Source organism: Chelmon rostratus, chromosome 3, assembly GCF_017976325.1.
Source record: "Chelmon rostratus isolate fCheRos1 chromosome 3, fCheRos1.pri, whole genome shotgun sequence".
Classification (NCBI taxonomy): domain Eukaryota; kingdom Metazoa; phylum Chordata; class Actinopteri; order Chaetodontiformes; family Chaetodontidae; genus Chelmon; species Chelmon rostratus.
In genome coordinates this window covers 16,644,039-16,667,560 of record NC_055660.1, presented here as the reverse complement: position 1 = coordinate 16,667,560, position 23,522 = coordinate 16,644,039, and the positions used below count along the sequence as shown (strand labels likewise).

At 44.4% G+C, this 23,522-nt stretch overlaps 1 protein-coding gene across 2 annotated transcripts in view; it reads right to left on the bottom strand.

The window, feature by feature from the left end:
* The window catches only part of mxi1 (max interactor 1, dimerization protein), a 28,547-nt gene extending 5,287 nt beyond the window's left edge, over positions 1-23,260 (bottom strand). The window contains exons 1-3 of one of the 2 annotated variants that reach the window (XM_041933125.1): positions 22,899-23,260; positions 20,198-20,300; positions 16,028-16,057 (exon numbers count right to left, since the gene is read on the bottom strand). In XM_041933125.1, coding sequence (XP_041789059.1) covers positions 16,028-16,057; positions 20,198-20,300; positions 22,899-23,127 — 362 coding nt within the window. In that variant the 5' untranslated portion in view covers positions 23,128-23,260. Of the gene's footprint in view, positions 1-16,027; positions 16,058-20,197; positions 20,301-20,589; positions 21,097-22,898 lie in introns of those variants that run through there. The other variant, XM_041933126.1, reaches the window with a different exon arrangement.
* Positions 23,261-23,522: the final 262 nt, after the last annotated feature.

The window sequence follows — 23,522 nt, the reverse complement described above, 5'->3', positions numbered from 1 at the left end:
TGGTGGTGAAAGCGCAGAGGATTCTTAAAGGGAAAGTTCACCCCAAAACACTGTTTAAAACAGCTATTGGAGGTACACCTTACGTTTCTCTGCCCTCCAGTTGTTAACTTTACACCCACCCCAAGCAAAAGCAACAAATGTACAACTGTTCTTAGCGGCTTCTGATTATTTCTTTGGGCTGCTGATTATTTCTAACACAGTATTGGCATCTGAGGGGGAGTTTCTCATTTCAAAAGATCTGCAATGAAGGCTCGTTGAGACATACTGTTTTCCAACTTTGCACTGGAAATCCCTAGTTTTTAGTTCACACAACAGGTTACATATGATTCACGTCTCATGTAAGCTTTGAGACGAAAACATTGTCCTCTGCTGGTATTTCTTGCACCCAGCTTTAGTTAACTATCTCGCCTACATTGCAAACAACAAGTTTCAGCTGGGGTGAGGGCGGGGAAGAAAGGTGTAATGGCATTTCCTGGACCCTGCTCAGCTCGTAAGCTCCATCATCCTGACAGTCCCTTATTTTGCAACTGCAGACAGGCCCCAGGTACTATCTATCCTGCTAATGGCCCTGAGTTGAGAGGTAAAGAGAGATAATTGTGGCTATAACACAATCAGCGCTCCATTAGCAGGAGCTGCCCTTTCAACTAGCCTGAAGGAAACAGTGGAGAGACATTAAGAGTCAGTGGACTCAGCGGAGCAAGCCAGACTCGGGAACCATCTCTGGGGGATCCTGAAGGAGACAAGCCCAAGAGACCAGAGCAGGAATTCGCTGCATTGATATTGGGGCTAGACTGCTCCCCTGCTCCCCGCTATGCTCCGCTGCTTTAGGACTGGAGGAGGCATGTGAGCGTTGGCTAGAGTATATCTGTCTGTGTGCATGTCAGAGTGTGTGTGAGGTGGGGAGGTTCAGCTATGCATGGATGGCACTGATAAGAGCAGAGCAAGCCATTACACCAGTACAGCATGTGTGAGTGTGTGCTTTAACTACACCAACAAGACAAGTGCTGCGTGTCTGGGACGGTGAAGGAGGAGACATCCTATTTTAGTGTGTAGTGCTTCAAGTCTGGAAGACACAAAAAACGCGCACACACACACGTTCTCAGTCTGCGAGTTTGTGGTGATGACTATCAGTGCAGCTCAGGTCATCTGTCTGTGCAATCAGTTTTACTAACAGGAGACAGCAAAGCCCACCTTTGCTCTTTATCTGTGAAACGTCTATACGTGTTTGTATCATTTGAACCCCAACAACACCATCCTGCCCGCGAGTCCACACACACACACACACACACACACACACACACACACACACACACACACACAGATATCAGCTGGCAATTAATCACATTCTGCTCTTTGACAGCAGCCTGGGCGAGAGATACATGCAGCTCCGCCTGGGAGATGTCTAGGACACGCTACAGAGAGGACAACATGGCAGAATATCTGTCTCACTGACTCTAGTTCGGACCATTTTGTCCAGCTACTCCATTCGGATCATTCCTTGCTCATGTGGAAACGAGGCATTAAGTGTTCTTTACTGTACTGGGCTACATAACCATTTTCAAATTAAGTAGGCCATGTTTCAACATCGCTGATAAGACAATGCATTTTTTATTGTGCAGCTGTAGCTGAAGAGCTAACACAAATATCATTTCACATTACACACAAAGAACAAACACATACTCATAAACCTCCAATTTTTAATCCTTAAACTTGCATACTGCTCATGCACATGTACACTGTTGGGACAAATGGTCCACTCTTACTTTTTTCGTAGTTACATATACAAACATTTTTCAAAACGTGGGCAGAACACACAGGTCATGTGTGGGTTTGTCAGTCCGTCCGTCTGTCCTGTAAGGCGCCGAGCTAACAAACTCCAGACACCGGAGACTACGATCTTCTCCTCCGCTCCCATTCAGATTAAACAACCATCTCAGGCGACAACCTCAGATAACCCCTACTTACAACCACTCCTGTCCGTCTCCCAAACCTCCCCCTCTCCCTGACCCAAATGACATGACGGATGTGCGGAGGAAGCACGGGGGGGGGGGCGCAGAGTATCACCGCATTTCTGGCCCTGGCTACAACGGAAATATCCCGTTATGGTTCTAAGACTTCTATTAGTGAGTGTGGTGTGAGGTGTCACTTGTTGGGGCTGCTGAATGGCCACTTTTTGCCAAGTCAGTGAGAAACCACAAACACCCCTTCACACCCACATGATGATAATGAGGGGGAGGAGGAGGAGCAGTCTGTTCTCTTTTCAGTTCTTAGAGTCCTGGTTCTGTCCTTTTCACAGCCACCTTGCGTACTGCGTGATCTCCTTTTAAAGCAACACAAGCTGCTGGTTGGCAGCAGTGAGACACCCTCGCTGTGCTTCTTATTGATAGACAGACTTGAGACGTCTGCGTGTCATTTGTCCTAATCTTTGGGTGCATGACACACTCTGATAACTACAGAAGGCAAAAAAAAGTGCCTAAAAAAGCATAAAGGGGAGGAGGAACAGTGTGTGACTGTGTGAGAGAGAAGAGAGTGTCCATACTATTGTGTAATTCAGGGCCATCATGTCAAACTGGAGCTCTTGTTCTCAGCAGGCTGCAGTGTTTAAGGAATCTTTTTGAGAAGAAAAATCGGCCGATTATGTCATCAGAGGCAACTTAAAATCATGGCGGCAACTGGTTTATCATGCTTGTCTTTACCACCAGCACCGTCTCTGACTGTGTCACTGAAGGGTGAAAGGTCATCAGCTTCTGGCTACTGATGATGCCCCCAAGACTTGTCCCTAATCCCTAAAAAGGCTCGTTCATCATGTAGACCCACAGCCAAAGAGCTTAAACCATTTGCAGCTTACGATATGAGTGGCAGCTTGTGACCATAAATACCTGCCTGCTCCAGCCAGGATCTCTCTTTGCCTCTCACTCCTCTTGTAGCCACATAACACAGCAACCAGTAACAGGCCCTACTGTTTGCCCAAGTTCTTAGAAAAGGCTGGTGCTAGTTACATAAACAGCTATGGATTAACTGTGCAGCCCCATAACTTCATGTCCTCGGCCGCTGAGGCTAAGGATTGGTTAGGTACACTCTGATGAAGGATGTGATGTCATCACAGGATGACAGGCAGTGTCAGTAGGTTGCTGTTAATGTGCCGTCACCTTCATCAGTGGATTAAACCGCTCTGCTGAGAGAAGAGTTACTAGCAATAGCATGTTAAAGAACCAAAAGCTTTCTGTTTGTGGACAGAACTAATGGCAATGTTAGTGGTGCTATGAGTTAACTGTGCAGTAGTTTATGAAATCATTTTAAAATCCAACATGCAAAATAGTTCGAAGTTCAAACAGATCAACAGAGTGACAAAGGAGTGATTAGAAATTAAAGCACCCGTGATGCAGACTAATAGCAGTGAAGGCTGGTGCACTTTGTATTTCCAGTGTCTAATGAATGGCACAGCGAGCTGCTGTTCGCCTGAATGGGGAACTCTTCATCTGTGGCGGATTACATAACACGTGGCCAGTTGCTATCAGGACCTGTGCTCCAAACTGTCACGCACAGCAGGGAAACCAAATCCCTCGCTGACAGGAAGACAACACACACAGAAAAGCCTTGTTTTTCCTCGTATTGAGCGGAAGGAGATTCCTGGGAATCTAAGCGAATATAACAGCGTGTTTTATTTGGTTTTTATTTGGTTTGTGTTATTTGCTGCCCTGCGGGTATACCTTAGCAACCAGCTGCTTTTGAAATCCCACACTCTCTCTGGCTGTGAGGCAGTGTGCTTCTGTGGACTCGAGCCTTAATACAGATCGATATATAATGGAAATGGCTATTCAAAGGAAACCACATCTAAGGCTGCTGCTGATCTCCCACATGTTCATGGGAGTTACCTGAAAAGTACTGTGTAAACATGCACTGCTTGTAACAACATTTATAAAAGAGCTGTGCAGACTAGAGCTTTAAACTTGCACTTATAAATACGGTCTGTTTACTTTCATACTTCTCCTACACCATGCAGCCTCAATGAATCGAAGCTTGGACAATCGTTATTTAATTTCATCGTATCTACAAAATTTAAATCCACGTTTCAGCCTGATGAAGATGGACTGGGTTTCACTGGTTGTCCATTTAAACAAATTTGTGCTTTGGAGTTACCATGAATGAGTCTGTGTCTTCGCTGATCTACATGTATGAAAAACAGGAGAATTCAGGTGTGCAAAATCCTACAGGCACGACTTCCGGGCTCAGCACAGACACAGCCGGCCTTCCCTTTCCTCCTGAGACAATGGGGCAACTTCCACTCTACCAGCATGTGTATGCGTGTGTGTGTGCGTGCGTGCGCGTCTCTTTCATGCTTGTGTGCATGTGTGTTCCTGTGGCTCGTGTTCCTGATGGGCCCCAGATGGGTACGCAGGCAGGCAGCTCCTGCCTTTTGGCTTTGACATGTGAGCGAGCAGCCAGCCGGCCCCGGGTCACTGCACCACGCCTTTCCTCCTCATCCACCCTCCTCTCTCATCCCGACTCCCCATGAATCACGTGCAGGACCTTTTTCTCCCCCGAATCCCACGACTTTCTGTCTTTTCCCCCTCTCTTGCTTCAGTTCAGTTTAATTAAAATGCAAAGCCCCGTTTCATTTGTGCGTTTAAATACCAACGAGACACAGTGAAGTGGGCAACAATGATAATCATGATCGGTAATAGATGAGTGTTTATATTAAAACAAATCTGTCATCATTTCTGTACTGCTCTTCCTCTCACTGTAGCTGTTTCACTTGTTCTTGAAATGCGTCAGACTGCCTCCGAGGTGATTGAAGCAGTCCTTTTTAAAGAAGCACTTTCAAGCTCTCCCTGTTGGTATGGGAGAGCTGCCCACCACGGCTCTTACAGAGCCTACGCACATCATATGTACATCTCTCGTCAGCGCTGCGAACAACAGCAGCTCTGCACTCAACCTCTCTCGTCCTTGTATCATCATCAATGCACACACACGCAGGGAGCATGTGCCTTTGGATGAAGGGCGCACACACCTCAGAGTACATGCATGCACACATTCTGGTATCTGATATCTCTGCAGTCTGTAAAAATTAGTGTTGGACACAAGCTGACAAACGTGCCTATAAATTTTTGTCAGGCTGACGTGAAACAAGCGTAAAGGCAACAACAAGATGTAATTCCAACATCAATAACTCCAACATAGCCTCGACAGAACATCTTGTCCTTTACAGTGTCTCAGCTGGGTGTTAGGCCTTTTCGAACACAGGAACTTTTCTTATAAAACTCAGGAACTTCGCCTGCGTTTCGACTGCGGGAACCTCATTCCAATTTTTCAGCTACGTGATAGCTGTTGTTGTCCGTAAAAAAGTCCCTGCTCCTGGGGCGTGCAACCTTCCTGAGGCTAAGGATCATTCAGTCTGTAAACAACCACTAGCTGTCTTTGATATCAATATTAGGAGCAGAAAACAAGCTGTACATTTCAAATCCAGTATCAGCAACTGGACAAATATATTTATTGGCATATAAATACACATAAGAACCCCATAATTCCTGAGTTAGTTTCTGAGATTATTTGGTTTTTGAAGCGCTATATTATCTGATTTTAACAACATCTGATCTTCCATTGGTTTCCTTATTCCTCCCTTTTTTCTTAATAGGGATGACATTACATAAATTATCTTTTTCTAGCAATGTTGTTTTGAAGTTATTACTTTGCAAAGCCTTGCTTGATTATCAGACATGAATTTGTCTAAATCTGGTGCCTGATGTTTCCTATGAGCAGTGGGTGCTGAGAGGCGAAGTGGGTGAGCAGAAAGAAAAAGGAAAAAAGCATATTCATGCGAATAAAATAAATGACAATAATAAAATACCTGGCTAAAAAGAGCGACAGGGACAGAGTAGCATTTTTTCCCTTCTAATCAGGAAACAAAAGCAGCTGAAAACAGCTCTGACAAAGCAACCTGAGTCTCTGCCTATTTTTCATTCAAAGTCCTCTGGAACCAACACCGTTAGTCGAAGAGCGAGAGATAGAGGAAAAAAAACATGGCTGCCCTAGATTCCAAACTTGTGAATACATAAATAATGGATAACTTCTCAGGCCATCCAAGATGTCTGACATAATTACTGGACGCGCTCTTAAAGGGGAGGGTCAGATTTCCAGCCCAGATACCAGTCGATACACTTCACTTTGGCAAATCCCGCACTCTCTCAAACCCATTTAACACACACGCACACACACACACTCCCGATTTGACCTACTTCTAATACGTGCAGAGGGGGAGGAAATCTGACCCTTCACCCAGTTATTACACTAATTACACATCACCAATGACCGTCTCAGTGGTAAATCTCCTAAATTGACATGCGAAAGGAAATTAAGACATCATTACCGAGGCCCTCTAAGGGAGAGAGAGAGGGAAAAAAACTTGACTTGCGAGGGTATTTTATTGTTCCTCTTCTGCCTTACTCCTTCTCCTGTGTCGAGGCTCATTTCAAGCAGCCGCAAATCATGATTCAAAGTGCTGTCAAAGATTACTGGAGTGATTAGAGTATTTTGTAATGCAAAGCCTCATTTAAAGTAGACTAAGCCATGTCCACTGAGCACTACATCAAATCAACTGCAAATTATCTCACTGTGTGGTGGAGGGTAATTAAATCAAACACAGACAATGTGGGCACAGATGTTTTTCTTTCTGTGCTTTGAGCATTATTTTCCCAAACATTCCAAATCCATTATTTCACGGTTAAAAATAGCAAGCGTGAGATGCTGGTCGCCTAAATGGCCCCGACTGGTCGAAAAGGCAAATCACATGCGGGCCTCCTTCTCCCAGATCATACATAGTGAAACAACATGTGAACATGTGGCACACTGAGCCATACTCTGCAGATGGTGACATACAATATAAATGGAGAGGGGCAGGGCTCAGCTCACATGGTAGCCTATGCATCTGTTCCCCATGATACTTCGCTGCAGTTGTAGGAATCACTGTCACACACATTCAAAACTGTTGATTACAAACGATCACAGGAAGAAGAAATCACACAAACGATTCCAGTTGCTTGGCGGATCTATTGCACATTTGGCACTGTGCGTCAACACCTGGGCCATTTTTAGCCAAATCTTGTTTGACTGGCAGTGACATACAATGAAATGAAGAACTTGCATTTGATTTTATTTACGGTAAAAAAATCCATTATTAGATCATGAGAATGAACCTGAACCTTGCCCTATGCACTGAAGCCAAACACATGAGCATTTATAATGTAACACAAACACACGCTCAACTACAGGAAACACAACGGTTCTCTGTGTTTGCTCGCCACCTTTGTTTACTGGCTTGCTGAGTTAACACAAAGAGCAGGGTTGTTGTTCCTGCTAAAGATGCCTCTTCTAGGATTCTCTGCTTTTTAAGCCCTCTGTCTTTCTCTCTTTCATGGAGGGCGGGTGTCATTCTCCCTCTCTCACATGACTACTGTAGGGATGCACAGCTAAGGTCACATGGTAACCCATACAGACCGTTTCACCTGACTGAATGGGTTTTTTTTTTTAATAGGGGAAACTACCACTCACTAGGTTGCCTGCTGGAACAGTCATCAAACAGCGAACAGCCTGGCTGCAAAACTGGCGCCTGACATATGTGCTTTAGCCAATGACAGCGTTATTATCTGAGCTATAAATGGCAGGTTCAGGAAATGACAAATGCAGATGGAGAAAAGTTTATATGTTGAATAGGTCTGTATTAGGACAGCAAAGTCACTATTCTAGGTTCCCTTCTTGCTGAAAACTTTGTGTTGATGATTTATTATTTGACAGATGGTTCTAGCAGTAGTCCACGGATGGCATGTGTAACTCGTGTGTCTGGACAATGCATTGTGCCGGCACTAACTGCTGAAACCTGAAGGACTTTAAATGACATCCTTGTTACTGAGATGAAGTTATGCAAATATGGGGGCTGTACATCTAAGCTAGTGTGCTGATATTTTGTCCACTGGTGATGGGTTACTTAGTCCGTCACATTTCTACACACACACACATACAGACACACACACGCACACACACAAGATTAGGGCAATCTTTGCCCCTCAGCAACTGTGGGCTCTCTTTTTCTGACAGACTGATGCTTCCCTCATCTCCTTTATGAAGCACGGACAGATGGGATAGATGCACACAGTCAGAGCGAGATAGAGGGTGAGAGATATAGAGAGTGGGGGAGGAAGGGGAGTGTTCTGCCTGTGTAATCTGCCCAGAAACTAGCCACGGGCACAAACGAGAGGCAGTCTGTCAGGAGTTCCACTGGGTTTAGCGACGGCAAACAACTAAAATCTATGTTTCAAGTTTCATGTTCTGACTCAAATTTTTACATGTGTGACATCCTTAGCCAAATACTGTGAACTACTACCAAACACATGAAAGTCGTGCATGCTATATGTTGAGCACATTCATCCAAAGTACAATGGTGTTTATTTCATGCATGGGTGGCACGAATGGAAAATGAACCCCTAATCCTGAAAGATTAAGAGCTGTGCTCTACTCATTGAGCTACAAAGGACATGGAACTAAGTGAACTAAGCCAGTAATAATATGTTCTTTGTTTTGACAGTGACTGCAGGCAAATGATAATGAGGCTGCAACCAGTAAGCGGCAGAACAGTTGCTTAATCTTCACATCTTTATCTTTAACCTGACAGTGAACGTGAAGTGAGCGAAAAGGACAGAGAACTTAGCGCCTATTGATAAGAAACATACTTTAACACTAGCAGCTCGACTCTTCAGGATGTTTTTCAGAAAAAGAAAATGTTCTTACTTAGATCCTAACCATTCAGTCATCTGCTGAGTTTAACTGCACTGTCCGAACTGACAGCCAATTGTTAAGTTTGATAAACAGGGCTAAGGAATGAGGGGAATGCTCGTGTCCCTCCACACACAGCAGCCGCGTTCTCGTCTAAGGAATTAAACAATTATTAACAAGTCCTGGGATTCCATGTGAACTATGCTGGCTGATGACCCATATTCTGGCAAGATGGCATTAAAGGGGGGAAAGAAATGCAGAAGGGGTGAAAATACATGTGTGCATGTGGTGGGTGGGTGGGAAAGGGACTTCATTTCTGAGCATTCAGGCAGTTGTGACCTCAATCCCAAAAAAGAGATTGAATGTGTGTGGAGGAGAGAGTATCACTGCAATTGGCAGTGAAGCTCACTGTAAAAACGCGTAGGGATTCAGTGCTGAAGCCACACTGGAAACTGGGGGCTATAAAATGCAAATGAGAGTTCAATCAATTTGGACTCGCAGGAACCCACCCCACCCCTGCTAAACCAATCCCAAGGCCACAAATTGTAAATAAAGTGAAACGCAGTTGATTGCTAGCCAGACCAAAGCGGTTGTCACGCCAAATCCACTAAAGCCACTCCGAGCCACAAACAGCATCCGCCATGACGCATAGCAACAGTGCAGAGGAGGGATGGAGGACAGATTGGGAAAAGTAGAAACAGAGGAGACAGAGATGAAGCAAAAGACAGCTTTGAAAGAAAAGGGCTGAAAGAAGAGTGCAACAATTTGCCCTCTTCAAGCAGCAGCCACAGACATAAGCACGTGTTCTCACACACCTACACACACACACACACACACACACAGAGTTCACTGGAGTAGAGAAGGGGTGGGGGGACGGGGCTGCGCTGGCTGTGTGGTGGGGCCAAGAGACTCTGGGGCTGAAGCCCATCACTAACACACGGATTAGTTCACACGTGCACACTGCCTCTTAATCTGCTCCACTGACAAAGGTTGGAAGGGAGAGAGAAAAAGGGAAGGAGGCGAGAGACAAAGAGATGGAGTTAATGAAAGAGATGGCCGTAGAAACAGAGCCAGAGATGGAGTTGGTGGGACGGAGAGGAAAAGAGGTGGAGGAGGACACATGCCTTTACACATAAGTCAACAGAATTGAAACAAGCAGTGTTATCAATATACTTGGTCTTTGGCAAATGCCTCAGATCACTTTAAAACACATGCTGATAGATCATGTGACATCCATCTGTCCAACTCCTTTTTGGGGGGCAGTTTGTCTTTATTTTTATTAGTGGAGCAATGACATGCAAGGAGCATAACATGGTCAGTGTCTTAAACACCTAAGCCACCATGGTTGCCACACCCAACCAGCTCTCCTTCCATTTGTCAAACCAATCTCTTTGTGAATCCCACCCCGCACAAAGCCACTGACCCACCCATAACCCACACTTTCCCCTTTAGCCCTGTGTGACACGAAGGGTGAGGCCAAAGGCTTTGGATTAAGACTCCAATATGGCCTGGCTCTGAAAATGGGCCTGGTGTAAAGCCAGGGAGATAGAGCCAGATGTTGGCACTGGGCGGGGGGGTGAGGGTGGTGGACGTGCAGTGGAGGGGGTTGCCCTGTGAGACCACATCCCCTTTACAGCTGTGAAAGTGTTTTTTTTTCATAAATCCAACAGAGGGTCAGAGTGGGAGCGTACTCCATCAACCTTTAAACGCATATTCATTTGTCCAAGCATTAAGAGGCACACTCTCTCTTCCCCGCTCGCCTAGACTCACTAACTGGCTAAGTCACTTGACCCAGTTGGCACACTGGTGGTTCCGCTGGGGTTAGACTTCAGTTCTTAACGCAAAAATGGCAAATCATGACATTAAGTGTATGCACTGATGATGACAAAGGGTGTGCGGTAGCTGCTGCGAGAGTAAGGGGTGGAGACTTCTCTCGCTGCTTCTTCATCTCACTGCTCTCATTGGTGAAAAGCTAACCTCTATGATTGGTCAGAAGGCAGTGGTGTTTCCCCCTTTTTCCCCAGCTGTACAGCTAAAAATAGAAGCTATAGTCAGATTTAGCCTAATTGAGTCTGTCTTGTGTCTTCAACAAGCATCCTATTTTCTCCACTTTCTATATACGTCTCTCTCTCTCTCTGTCTCTCTCTTTCTCTGTCTCTCTGTGTCTCTCTCCTTAAGGTACAGATTAAGTTAGCTCAGCTGCTAATGTGACAAGCTGCTCCAGGAAGGAGAAAGGAAAACAGGAGTATTTCTTCCTGGAACAGTATGTAACTGCAGCCTCATCTATTTGGCCCAAATGAGGCTTATCAACAAGGCCCAACACAACGCTGTTAATGGCACAGGCTGAACCACGGGAGGAACAGGACACGTTGCAGAATACTGGGTACAGTCTGATCACGCAGTACCTACTTCGAACCTACGAACAAACTCATTTCACTAAAAACATTCCTTTTCTGTCATTTAAAATAAAAACAAGACAGGACAGCCCGGGCTTCAAGCTGCTGACTAAGCCCGTATGCTCATCCGCCCTTGTTCCGTTTGGTTACACTGTCCTTCCACAGAATGCTGTGCAGATGCACTTTTGCAGGATAAGGGCACAACAAGAAGGCGCCAAGATAAGAAGAGTCGAGGGTCAGGAGAGCGAGACGAGATTGGAGTGATGGGTGAGGCTTCAAGTGCAGAGCCAATCCCCTGTGTGGGGCCTTTTTACACCTGTCTACAGAACATGTGTGTGAGGATGGAGTCTGCAGATGTGAGGCAAAATAATGGTGACCACTAATATTACTCTTCTTCTCTCTTCGTCTTCTGCCATTTGACAGCAAGCCAGTAGAGATGCCAGGACTGGACAAGCAGCAGATATCAATCACAAATTACAGCATTTGATACTGAAATTGCAGCAAAGAAATTATTTATATTGTTTATATTAACAGGATGGTAACATTGCAAAAGGTCTGCTCATTCTTAGTGCTTTGTACCCCCCTGTCACTTGTGCTTTCCCCCCTCAATTTCTCCTTATTAGGAAGTTTGAAAACCTGCTCTGTTTGATCTATGCTGTTTGTCTTCAGGCCTGTGGCTTTTTCAATTCCTTGATCTTAAAGGTAAGTGCCTCTCTTAAAAGCTATGTGACTGGCCCCCTTAGAGTGCCAATCCACAAAAACTTTGTATTGTCAGAAACCTGGCAACCCAGCGAGCAGGTGTGATTGAAAGCTAAATCAATGAAGGGTAATTCACTCTTCCTCAACCTCAACTCAGAGCAGATCTCGTCTTTGCTGAAGGGAGTATGTGCTTTCCTGTTGTATTAAGTACACATCTTAAACAAGGTACTTTCACCATCCTTTGAACACACTTTACTTTCACACTAAACAGAATATGACTTCCTCATTACAACTAGGGACCTGCCACACTGCTTGGTAGACAGGCTGGTTGGTAGACTTCTAGCCACAGCCACAATTTGTCACCATCTGACTGTTTGTGGTGGCTGGTCCCACCCCGATACTAGCTCATGTCTCACTGTGTTAATTACAGGGCGGAAATGCTCACTGTGCACACACTGACACAGTGGGAGTGTGGATCAGGCTTGCGTGCTGCTCAAAGCTTCCCTTAGTCAGGTGTGTTTGACCTAACCCTCTGCTCATCCCATCAGCCTGTCAATTACTTCCTTTTCCTCTTACACGGTTGTTAGCTAAGCCAAAGTCAAGCTAGGCTATCACGGACCAGCACCGGGTGGCCTGAGAGGTGGTGGTGGGGGGTGGGGCGCGTGCCCCAGCACGTGTGCGTGCTTTTGCTGGGCTCACCAGACCAAAGATCAAGTCCCTTAAGCTGCTTTTCTGAGCCAAGAAAAGCTTACAAGTCGTCACGTTGGTCAGAACAAATGGTCCCAGTTTTAGGCCCTGCAGCAAAGCCTGAGAATAGGCTGCACTCACTGGGAAGACAACAGAAAGACTGGTGAAGCAGTTTGGCTTTCTTCTTGGAGCAGCAGAGAAACTGTAGTCAGGCTTGTTCATCTTTGACTGCTCATCCAACCCCAAGGCTGGAACAACAGTACTGAGTTCATAGCCCACTGGTTAGAAAGAATGGAAATACATGAAGGGCTTCGATCCCAACAGAGATGTGTGCCATTTGAAAAACGTGACACCTAGTGATATGAAAACAACTGTCTATCACAAGGCCTGTAGTTGTATGAGTTAGATTCAATAGGATATGTTTAAGTTAAGTGAGAGGAATAACCCCAAGTCTGACCGTATATCCTGACACGCTCATATACTCTGCAGCGAGAGGCACACACTCTCACACTGACAGCTGAGAACACCCTCACCAATCCACGGCTGATTGCAAATGAGCCGTGACTATCTTCATTTACCATTTCACATACCACTGACTCAAAACAAATGCAGAGAGGGCAGACCTCACGGATGCTCCTTACATGCCACCCAAGGACAACAGCCTTCCAAGTCTAATGGGCTTTTTAATATTCCAAAGGCACACACTGAAAGGTGTTTAAATCACACCGTCTGCCCGACTCCCCTCATAAAGAATCAAGCAGAAAAGCTCATATTGCTTCCCCTGCCTGAACACAGGTGGAAAAATAATTTGCCGTGTGTATTATAAGCCTGGCCTTGATAAACAACGTTAAAATGAATAGGTCGCAGTGAAGGGTAAATGATAAGCGACAGTTCTTGCGGATTTATTGTAGCAAGTAAAAGCCTGCTGTATTGATTATCCATAAACAGAGTTCTCATCCAAACGGTAAGAGACAAACAACCGGTTGAATAACAACAGATTAAACTCTGAGCCGTGGGCTACCTTAGTTGTGTTCTGTAAAACATCACAGCAAACAAGGATCACCCAACAACTAACCTGAGCGGGGGGATTTGATATCAACATGTTTAAGAGAAAAAGGACTAATAGGCGGGAGGCTGTGAGATCAAAGCAGTGGAACGGCAACGTGCTGGCATACAAGGCTTTTCACTGTTAAACCTTAGTAAGGCAGCGTAATTTAGTAGTGACATGTGGAAGTAAAATAGGGCTGTTAAGAGGTACATGATCAAAGCAGCGGAGCCACCATGTTATCTGGTCCCGCTGCACAGTGTAAGCATCTGGAATGTACGGTGGGGTTTTTTTTCCCCTCTTTCAGCGTCTTTTATCCGAGTCCTGTGGTCTCTGCTGTCACGACGAGACTACTTGTCACAGAGGTTATCAAGACCTGTGGTAGCCATGCGAGGCAAATCGTCTCGCCGGCGGCAGATAAACAGGGTTGATAAGTCTTTAAAAAAGGCCCCAGCCAGGCTGGACCATAAGGAAGCTGCCTCCAATTTACAAGACTTGGAAGTCTGCTGAGATGGAATGAAAGCCGCCGCTGCAGTCGTAGAATCATGGCATAAGCCTGACACACTTGGGTGAACAACTATGCCTGATACATATAGCTTACAGTGAGGCACGTGCTTAAAGGGAATTGGATTAACGGCTGGCAAAAAAGGAGGGATTATAGACGATTCTGACTTTAAGAGTGCTTCTAAAAAGATGGATTACCAATTCAATTTTTACCCACTTTCTTTGCTAATAGAAATTCGAATTGGCCTCGTCCTGGTCAATGACTACACAACAACATCATGCTCACTGTGTCGAGCTGTAAAAACAGAGAGCGTCAGTTTCTAGATATGGTACCGTAGTGTGGCCCGTCCTGCCCTGCTGCAGCCCTCTCTCTGAGTCTGCATGGCTGCACGGGCCAGCAAGGTGGAGCCAGGAAGGAGAGGAGGTGGAGGACACTTGTATGCATGGCAGGAATGAAAACACACTGATGCAATCTAATGCTGTCAAATGCACAAATGAGAGGGTAGTCTTTTCTTTCTTTTTCTTTTTCTTTTTTACAATTGGCTTCATCAGTTGTATTATGCATAGAGTTTCATTTCCCTTAATAAAATGATCTCTCTGATGGTTCATAACTCTGCAGTAACCATAATTTCATGCTGGTATGCCAGCATCTAGAAACTGCACGGATCCCTTCCGTTCTGCCATCTACAGGCTTTACACTAGTCTGCTCTGACTGGCAGAGATGACTGTACGCCATAAATGGCCATAGGAACAGGCAATACTACAAAGTGGCTGGCTGCAAGAATGTGGAAGGAATGACGAAAACTCTGCCTTCACACTGTGTTGTAGGAACAAACATCTGAGCTGGCACCTTTTTTGAAATGTATTTGTGTGGGTGGGACACTGAAAAAACGCAACCTCGCATGGGTGCCGCAATCTGCCGGGGCCAGTCAGCCGACCGGCTGGCCTTGTGTGGCATCGCATATGAGCACCAAGATGACACATCAGCTCTTGTCTATATTTAAGTCACTGGACGCCTATCCTTCCAATGTTCCCATCCTTTTAGAAGAGGCTGCCAGGAAGAATGGCGAGAAAAACAGACCGAGGTGATATGTAATTACACTGAATGGATCCAGCCTCCCACATCCTTTCATTGTACCCACACCCTCAGAGATAATGAAATGGAAGGCAAGGTTTTTTTCATCCATTTACCATAAATCTTGCAAGTCTAGCCGCTCTTATTTATGGCCTTGAAGAAAACCCTCAACAGCTTGACTCTTGGAGTCTGCAAAGTCACAGAGCATAAACACCGGCAAGCACCCTATGTGGGTGGTGAACTCAATCTGATAAGGGCTTCTAAGAAACCAGTCTGCGCTCCCTTAAGAAGACAGTTTGGTAAACCATCACAAGCCACAGTCTCCCTGAATACCCCACATTTCTTCCACAGCAGATACTATCTTGCAAAGGTACAACTCATTTTAGAACTATGTTCAGGCTAGGAAGCTACTGACGGGACATTTTGTTCTGATGTGGGGATGACTTTGTTCCCACTACTCCACCGATCAAAAAACATCTCTGCATCAAAACAACCTCTGCACTTTTTAGCTTCGTTCCAGCTCTGCGTGCATGCACCCTTTCCTGCCCATGTAAGTCAAAGGCCTCAGCCCGGCAGCCAAAATGTTGTGTAACTCTAAATAGGTGCAAAGAGTGTGCGTACAAGAGGGGGAGACAGGGGGGAGAAAAGTTAAGGGGGAATGTCTTTAACTGAACACAACTGGGTTACCCCTTACTTGGACCTGTTGAAGAGGAAGTGCTTACTTGAAGAGGAGCAAAAACATTGTGGGCCAAAATAAAAATAGGACATCGTGGACAGGGCAGGGTGTGCATGTGCCTGCAGGCTGTGCTGTATGATTTGAAGGTGAAATGCTTTGAAAATTTAATGCAAGCTCACCTATTCTTCTCCAGCTCATTATGTGTGGACCTGCAAAGACAGAAAACAGAGGTTGTCAAATAAAGAGCAAATGTGCATGTGGAGCATGCAAATGTCTACAGAAGTACAGACAGATAATATCTGATACTCCTGAAAAGGTGAGTCACTCAGTTTGGGGAAATACATTGTGAAATAACAACTATATGAGCTTTCCAAAGAGAACGGTGAATTTTCATGTTGAATCAAATTAATGAATTGATTAATTAATCCAAAAGCCTCTTCCCCTATAATGCACAGCACTACTCTGGGAGGATGTTTGTTTGTATGTGTGTGTGAGTGCGTGACACAGCAGCCTCTCATACACACTAAAGTTCATACTGTGCATGAGTGTGTATGTGTGTGTATGCATGTGCTGCTGGGCAAGTGTGAGCATGCACACACACATGTGCACACTCTGTGCATGCAGCAGTCAGGGCTCAGTGCTCTGTTAATAATGTAAAGTGAATCAGCTGGTTCTTAAGAGTCTCTTTGTGTGGCGACATAGTGAAGGGAGACAGGCTTTCCTCCTGATGCTTAAATGGCCAAGTTCCCATCCACACAAACTACACTCCACCTCGCCTCAAGGGGCACAGGTTCTTTTTTTTTCTGCGTACTCTCCTGAGTCAAGTACAAAGCACTTGTCTATATTGTGGATTATTGATACTGCAATATGCTTTCCTTGTCTATTTTTCCTTTTAATAAAGAGCTCAGTTGACTGCCACCTTGTTAATGATGAAGCAGGGAATATGGAGAACACAGGAGATGAGGACGGAAGGACATTGAGCAGAATAACACAGAGGGGCTTACAACCGCTCAAAGCTGTGGTTCAGTCTGTAAAAATCTGGCTCTGCCTCAGAGGAAATTATCTTTTCCCGGTTAATTATTTACACCAATAAAAACGCTGTATGTATCTACTCAAATACATTACTGTAAATGTATTTGAGTATGCAAGACTGGATGTTAAGTCAACTGTGGCAATATATTTGATTTAATATGACATGGTCTATGACTAGGTTGAGTGGCTGCTATAGGGTTCACAAGTAAGCTGGTTTGGGCCATTTCCTGAAAAACTGTGAGGCCCTAAGTGCTCACATGTGAACTCTTGACAGGTTTCAACTTACATATTCTACAACCTTGCTTGTAGTAGTTATGCATGACTGTGCTCTGTATTAGACAACCAGTCGCACATAAAAATCACATAACTGATTCATTTAAAGCAGCTCCATCTCTTCTTTTAGGCTTCTACAACCCTCATAAATGCCATCTTTAAAACGGGCTTCAGTTTCTAAATGACTCCTTTGTAGGGAAAATTAATAGTCACAGTCTTGTGTTCCAAGCAGGCTTTTACATATATGTAATTACTGTCTAATGGCCGTGGGTCCACTGATTTCTGAAACTGTGAGTCAGAGCAATAGTTTTGCTAACAGAAGATGAATACTTTGGAGCATTGTCTGCGTCATCAGCTGTCACCGTGCTCGCACTGTGTCTGTGTTGCTTGGAAACCTCATTCTGATCTGTTATGCTTTCCAAACTCTAAAATTTCAAAAGCTGGTAATAATACAGACAGTGGTGAAGAAGGTTATGTGAAATCCATGCGTTGTTTTTCCCATATAGAAATAACTTTTAGGGCCTTCTATTACCCTAAAAATGAGGCAGGTCTTTGGTCAGCCCTGGTCCACACACACACACAGACACTACACCACACCAGAGATCAATCTAAATCAGCTTGCGTTCCCATTGGCTTTTATCATCACAAACACATTTCTCTGCCTCCTGAATCAGATATGCGTGTGTCTGGAGCTCACCAACAATGCAATACAGATTATAAACTGGCTCAAGGCCACACACATAACTGCACACTACCTTCTGTAGGCGTGCATGTTTATGTGTATGTGTGTGTGTGCATGTATATGCACACACAGAGTGGGTCAAGGAGATAAAGCAACCCTGCTATAAACAGTAGGCAAGAGAGGACAGAGTCAGATAAGCCCATCACTTTAAGCCTCAACACGCCACCGAGAAGGTGGCTGCAGCTGGAGCAAGCTTGTGCCAGACAGCAAACACTGTTTAAAGAAAATGCAGCTATACAGCTACAGCTACTTTAATCATTATATTGTCATAATTTAAAAGAACTCAGCATAATATGTGAGTGTCATCAAAGTGAGTAAAAGCGAGAAATTAACAAGAATATTTATATGACTGAGGTGTAGGAACCGTGTGGTCTCATCTAGACACCGTCACTGATCATGAAATCCTTATCTCGTTTTGTTGTTCAGAATGCACAAATAGAGGATGATGTAGATGTGAGTTATCGTAGATGATGTGAGGACATTGCGAGTGGTGAGAATGGCTCACAACTTTGACTGATTAGCAAGATTTCCCTCTTCAGTCAGCAGTCCGTAAATAGGGCTGCAGAATAAAAGTAGACCAGTCATGGCGCAGGCGTGAGCCCCAATCAGTGGACCTCATAGCACTAGGGATATCCATATAATGCTGTTTTGTTGGTTTGCAAGGTGTGCAATTCCAGTGGGGATCAAATCAAACTGCACCACACCATGACGCGGAGACATGCTTGAAATGCTAAATGGTGCTACCTCACTGAAGGAGTTGTGAACATGTCTCTGTGGAGAACAGGACCAAACAACATTCTTCTTAGCACCATTTTCTATCGTGCTTTTGAAAACCTGCACCCTCCTGCTCGTGAAGAGTTAGTTGCATTATGAGATGTATTATAAGGCAAGATGGGTCATGAAAAACTTAACGTTTTCAGAGGATTTAATTTGATATTGTTAATACTGTGATATTGTTCTAAACATCATTAATGTATGTACTCAGGAAGGATTTCCCTCTTACAGCCAACTCTTTGGAAGCATTATGAATATGGCCTTAGACCTATATATGATCATGGCTGTTGCCATGCAGAACAGGCAGCGTTCTGCGCTTCTGATGAGTAATGCGCAGTTCCTGTTTGTGGCCCGCTCTTACATTAATATTAAAAGGCTCAGAGAGAGATGGAGGGTGGTCTTGTGGTTGATGTATGACTGTCAATGGACAGATTAATGTAAGCAGCCTAGCATTAAGAAGACAATGCCTAGGGGTCTTAATCTTGGAAGATTCTCGCTTGCTTCTCCTACTTCTAAACCTAAGTTTCTGTCATCAGTGGAAGCATTGTGCTTGACAAGGGCTCTAATCTTTGTGGCAGCTATGGTGATTATCAGACCGTGTTGCATCCAGCTACACAACAGACTATCAAACATTATGTTCCCCAACACATATCAGCAACTTGATATACAAATGACACACAAGTAAAAACAACATATAAAAGGAGCAAAGAACACGAGCATTGCAAACGTGTTTTTCTTTCTGGGATATAAATGTATATAAAGGTGAAACAGCAAATGACTGACTACCTTAAACATCATTAGTCCTGCAAAAGGCTCCACATATTCACCTTTGGATGTCTGCAAACAACACCAGCCATAAATAGCAGCTTTTCTCCCTTAGGGCAGAAGACAAAGCTATCCCTCTCTCCCACAGTGTAGAATACATTTGACACGGGAAAAAATGAACATGACTTCCACCAAAACCTAAAAAAAAAAACTCATTTGAAAATAAAGCAAACGACTGTGGGTTTATTTAACCAGGGGTGAGAAGAATGCATAACAATATAATTGACCTTTTTTCGTTTCAAAGCCGTTACTTTCACCACGATCCCTAACCTCAGCCACTGCAGTCCGTTGACAATCAGCTGATGAAAAGCAAGCAGAGCCGTTGGTGCCCCCACACCCCTCCCAACGCCCAGGCCGACAAAACAGCGGTGTGGACTGTCGTGTGTGCACCTATGTATTAAACACGTTTCTATGAGTTTCAGAAACATCCACTGAAACTTTACAAACAAAGTGTGTTTTCTGGACCGTGCTAGACCAACAACTGGCTTCACCGTCGGGTGACAGCTCGCTTGTTTACCAAGCGGTGCAATAAAACGAGTGTTTATAATCACATGATGTCTGCAACGTTCATCGTCCCCGTACGCCACATGCACATCAGATAAATATATAACGAACAGCGATCATCGACAGCAAACATATGCCGGCATTGACAGGAGGGACAATTTAACAGGATTCGCGCCATGAAAGAGAAGCACTTTCTTACCTGTTATGGTTACTGCTGAACTTCTTATTTCGGAATTTTCTTTGCCTCTGGTAGTTTGTGTTCTGATTTGACGGAAATGTCGAAGCATATCCGTGTTCACACTCTGTTGAAAGAACATTTGTGGTAAACAGTTAGCCAAGTCTGGACACTTTTTTTCTCAGCCCATATGTCACAGTCCTGCAGGTTGACGTGAACATGGACGTACTACATCTGGGATTCTGTCCAGATCAGACACATGAAATCTGCTGACACCACTTCCCTTTTTTTGGTGTTAACTGTAAAACAGCAATTACCTTTACTGATTTTAAAAGCAGTCAACATAGCATAATAGGGTCGTTTGTTCACAATTACTCACTCATCAGCTTCACACACATTTAAAGATATATATTCACCTCTTCCTCTCCTTTCTAGATATTCTGCAGCTTCCAATAACCGTTGGATATTAATGAGCTGAACCGCCGTCATTCTTCCCTGAGGCTGGCTGCCGCTAACGTTAGCTAACAGTTGTGCTCTCCTCAGTTCAACGGAACGTTAGCGTCGCGAACAGCGGCAACGACAGCTCGCTTTTAAAAAGTGGCAAGACAGTGCATCGGTTATTACTACACTGAATTATACTTAAAAAACGCGTCGTGTTGTTATTTTGTTCAGAGTCTTCGCTGGCTCATCAGCAGCCTTTGTCGAAAGGAGAAGGGAAAAAAATCCAGTGTTTCCAAGCTGGCAAGCTACAGCCAATCCTTGCCAGGTTTCGTTGTTAGAAAATGTCAAAAAACCAGTGTATCAAAGTATTAAAAGTTCGTAGGAAACACGATATTAAATATTTTACAAAAATGCATATAAACTATATAAAATTTCCCCGAGGGAGCCTAGAGCCAGCACAGTGCCTGCTGCTGCTCGTTTCCTCTCCTCTCCTCTCCTCTCCTGTTTGTTTACCTAGCTGCACAGCTGAGAGGAGGGGGCCTAACGGAGGAGAGGCCGGTCCATACGCGATGAATTCTGGGAAAGCGAGTCTTCCGGTGCATTTATGAAAATACTATCGAAGGCGAAAGATATTAATTATTTTCATAATTTAGCATGCCTTTACTGTTCTCTATTACGCAAACAATTGCCCGTTATTTACACAATGCAATAATGTGATCATATCAGGTCAATTTAATGAATAAATCTGTAGGACAGTAGTACAGACCACAGATCAATAGAAACTATTTGATGACAATGTGGTGACTATTATTCTTACTAAATTTAATCGAGGTTATTGCTGCTATTGATGGCAATGAAGAAAAATAATGTTGGAATTAATAATAATAAGGAAATATTCGCCATTATTTTAGATCACAGGCTTCTAATATTGTATGATAATTGCTTACAGGCCATTTTTTGCAAAAACAAAAAAAGACAATCTTAACTAATTTGGGCCATCAATCATTAATGGATGGACTGAAGGGGTTATTTGATATCTTAATGACTAAACAGAATACACAGTGTGTGCTTTTTATTCCTCTAAAAGTCATATTATCCTGTCTCCTTCGGTTCGCAAAATAAGACCTACAAATCCCATGATTCAAAAGGACCGTGGGGGTGTATTTCCCGGCTGAAGCCAGGCCCAGCAACACATGACGTCGCTACCGACCGGGCGTCTGATTGGCGAACGGCTTTGACAGGCGTCGAGGGTTGAGCCAGAGTCCTAACCAACCACAGAGGAGCTTTGCGCCATGTGGAAACCAGTGCGGCACGCCCACAAATAGCAGGAAGCAAACAATCGGTAGAAGAGCTGTGCTGCTGCGATCTGCTGCTGCAAAAAATTCCCACGTTACATTATAATAGGTGATATCACTCAAAGGACTTTTGCAGCGCGCATCAGCGCCATGTGCTCTGCTTTTCTGTACAAGCACTGAACGAAAAGACGCATACGGAAGCGATGGGGAAAAAAACATCTTATTTCATGACTCGTTCACAGGAAACGATTACATCATGGTGTTTTTTTTTTGGGTAAAAGTCATTTTTAAATATTGCATTTATTACAAATGATCTGTCATTAAAATATACGTAGGTCTATTTGCAATTTCAGAAACCATGCCATCTGCAAATTAACCCTATATCGAGTTGGGTAATTCCTCACAGGCTATACATTATAAACAAGATCATTAAAGCAGCCAGGCCAGACATTACAATGTTAGTAGAAATGCCCGATGCACCATTCAGTTCAGTCCTCTGCGTATTATCTATAAAGATTTGGGTTTTGTCGTTGGAGTCTGCGGGGGCACAATGACATCATCCTAAACTGAGTTGGAGGGCGCTGCAATGTGGTCAGATTTATCATATCTGAGTGGTAGCCAGCATGCACACCCACACACCCAATCATTATGTCATATTGCTTTATCTATGCTGTAGGGAAAAATCACAGATTCCTGTGCTGAGAGTTGTGCAGCCGCAGAGCGATGCCCCAACATGCAGATAATGCAGGTAAAAAAGAAAAAGAGTCCATAAAATAACGAAAGTGCATATGTTCATACTGTCCTATAACTGCAATAAGTGTATCCCTCATGTTAGTCTGGTTCAAGCACAGGCTGTGCTTACAGCAGGCAGTGGTGCTTAGTTGAATGAACTCAGCCCTTTGTTGTCTGAGTCTGTTGACAATGAAGTCTTGTTTCCCTGAAATTCAGAGGCAAATGAAAGGGATCAAACGCAGAACAAATAAACTCACTTCCGTCCTTCCTGTCGGCGCTCTCGAGAAACCTAGCAGCCTCCAGCAAAACTTGTACATTTTTCAGAAAAGTGTTGATCTGCTCCATGTGGGAGTCTTTGGAGTTGAAGACGTCATTGAAGGGGCAACTAGACATCTCGAAATCTTGCTGATCCATGAGGGACGCCTCGGAATCGAAAAAGAACTCCTCACTCTTCAAGCCTCCTCTCTGCCTCTCACTTTTGGCCATTTTTCCCCCTCTGAGTGTGTGTGGCTTCTGCTCTGGCGACGCGCTGAGCTCAGTGAGAAGTGAGGCAGCTACCAGTGGATGCTGCTCTTGTCAGATGGTTCCTCTTTTCTTTTCTTTTTTTTTCTTTTCAATGGATGCGGGGTGTTTAATGTGGAGCGGTGGCCAATGTCAGTAGATGGTGGTGCATGGGAAAACGAGAGCCCGGCCCCCCTCTGTCTGAGGAGTCCGCATGGTCCCTGTGCCCGTCTGCGGGTCTTTTCTGATGTATGAGTGCATGCATGAGTGCATGCAGAATAAAGGACAAACCAGTACGCACAATAACATACCAGCGTGGTCTTTACATAGTTTTAATGCTATTTTATACATATTTAATATATTTCTATTAGTAAGTACAA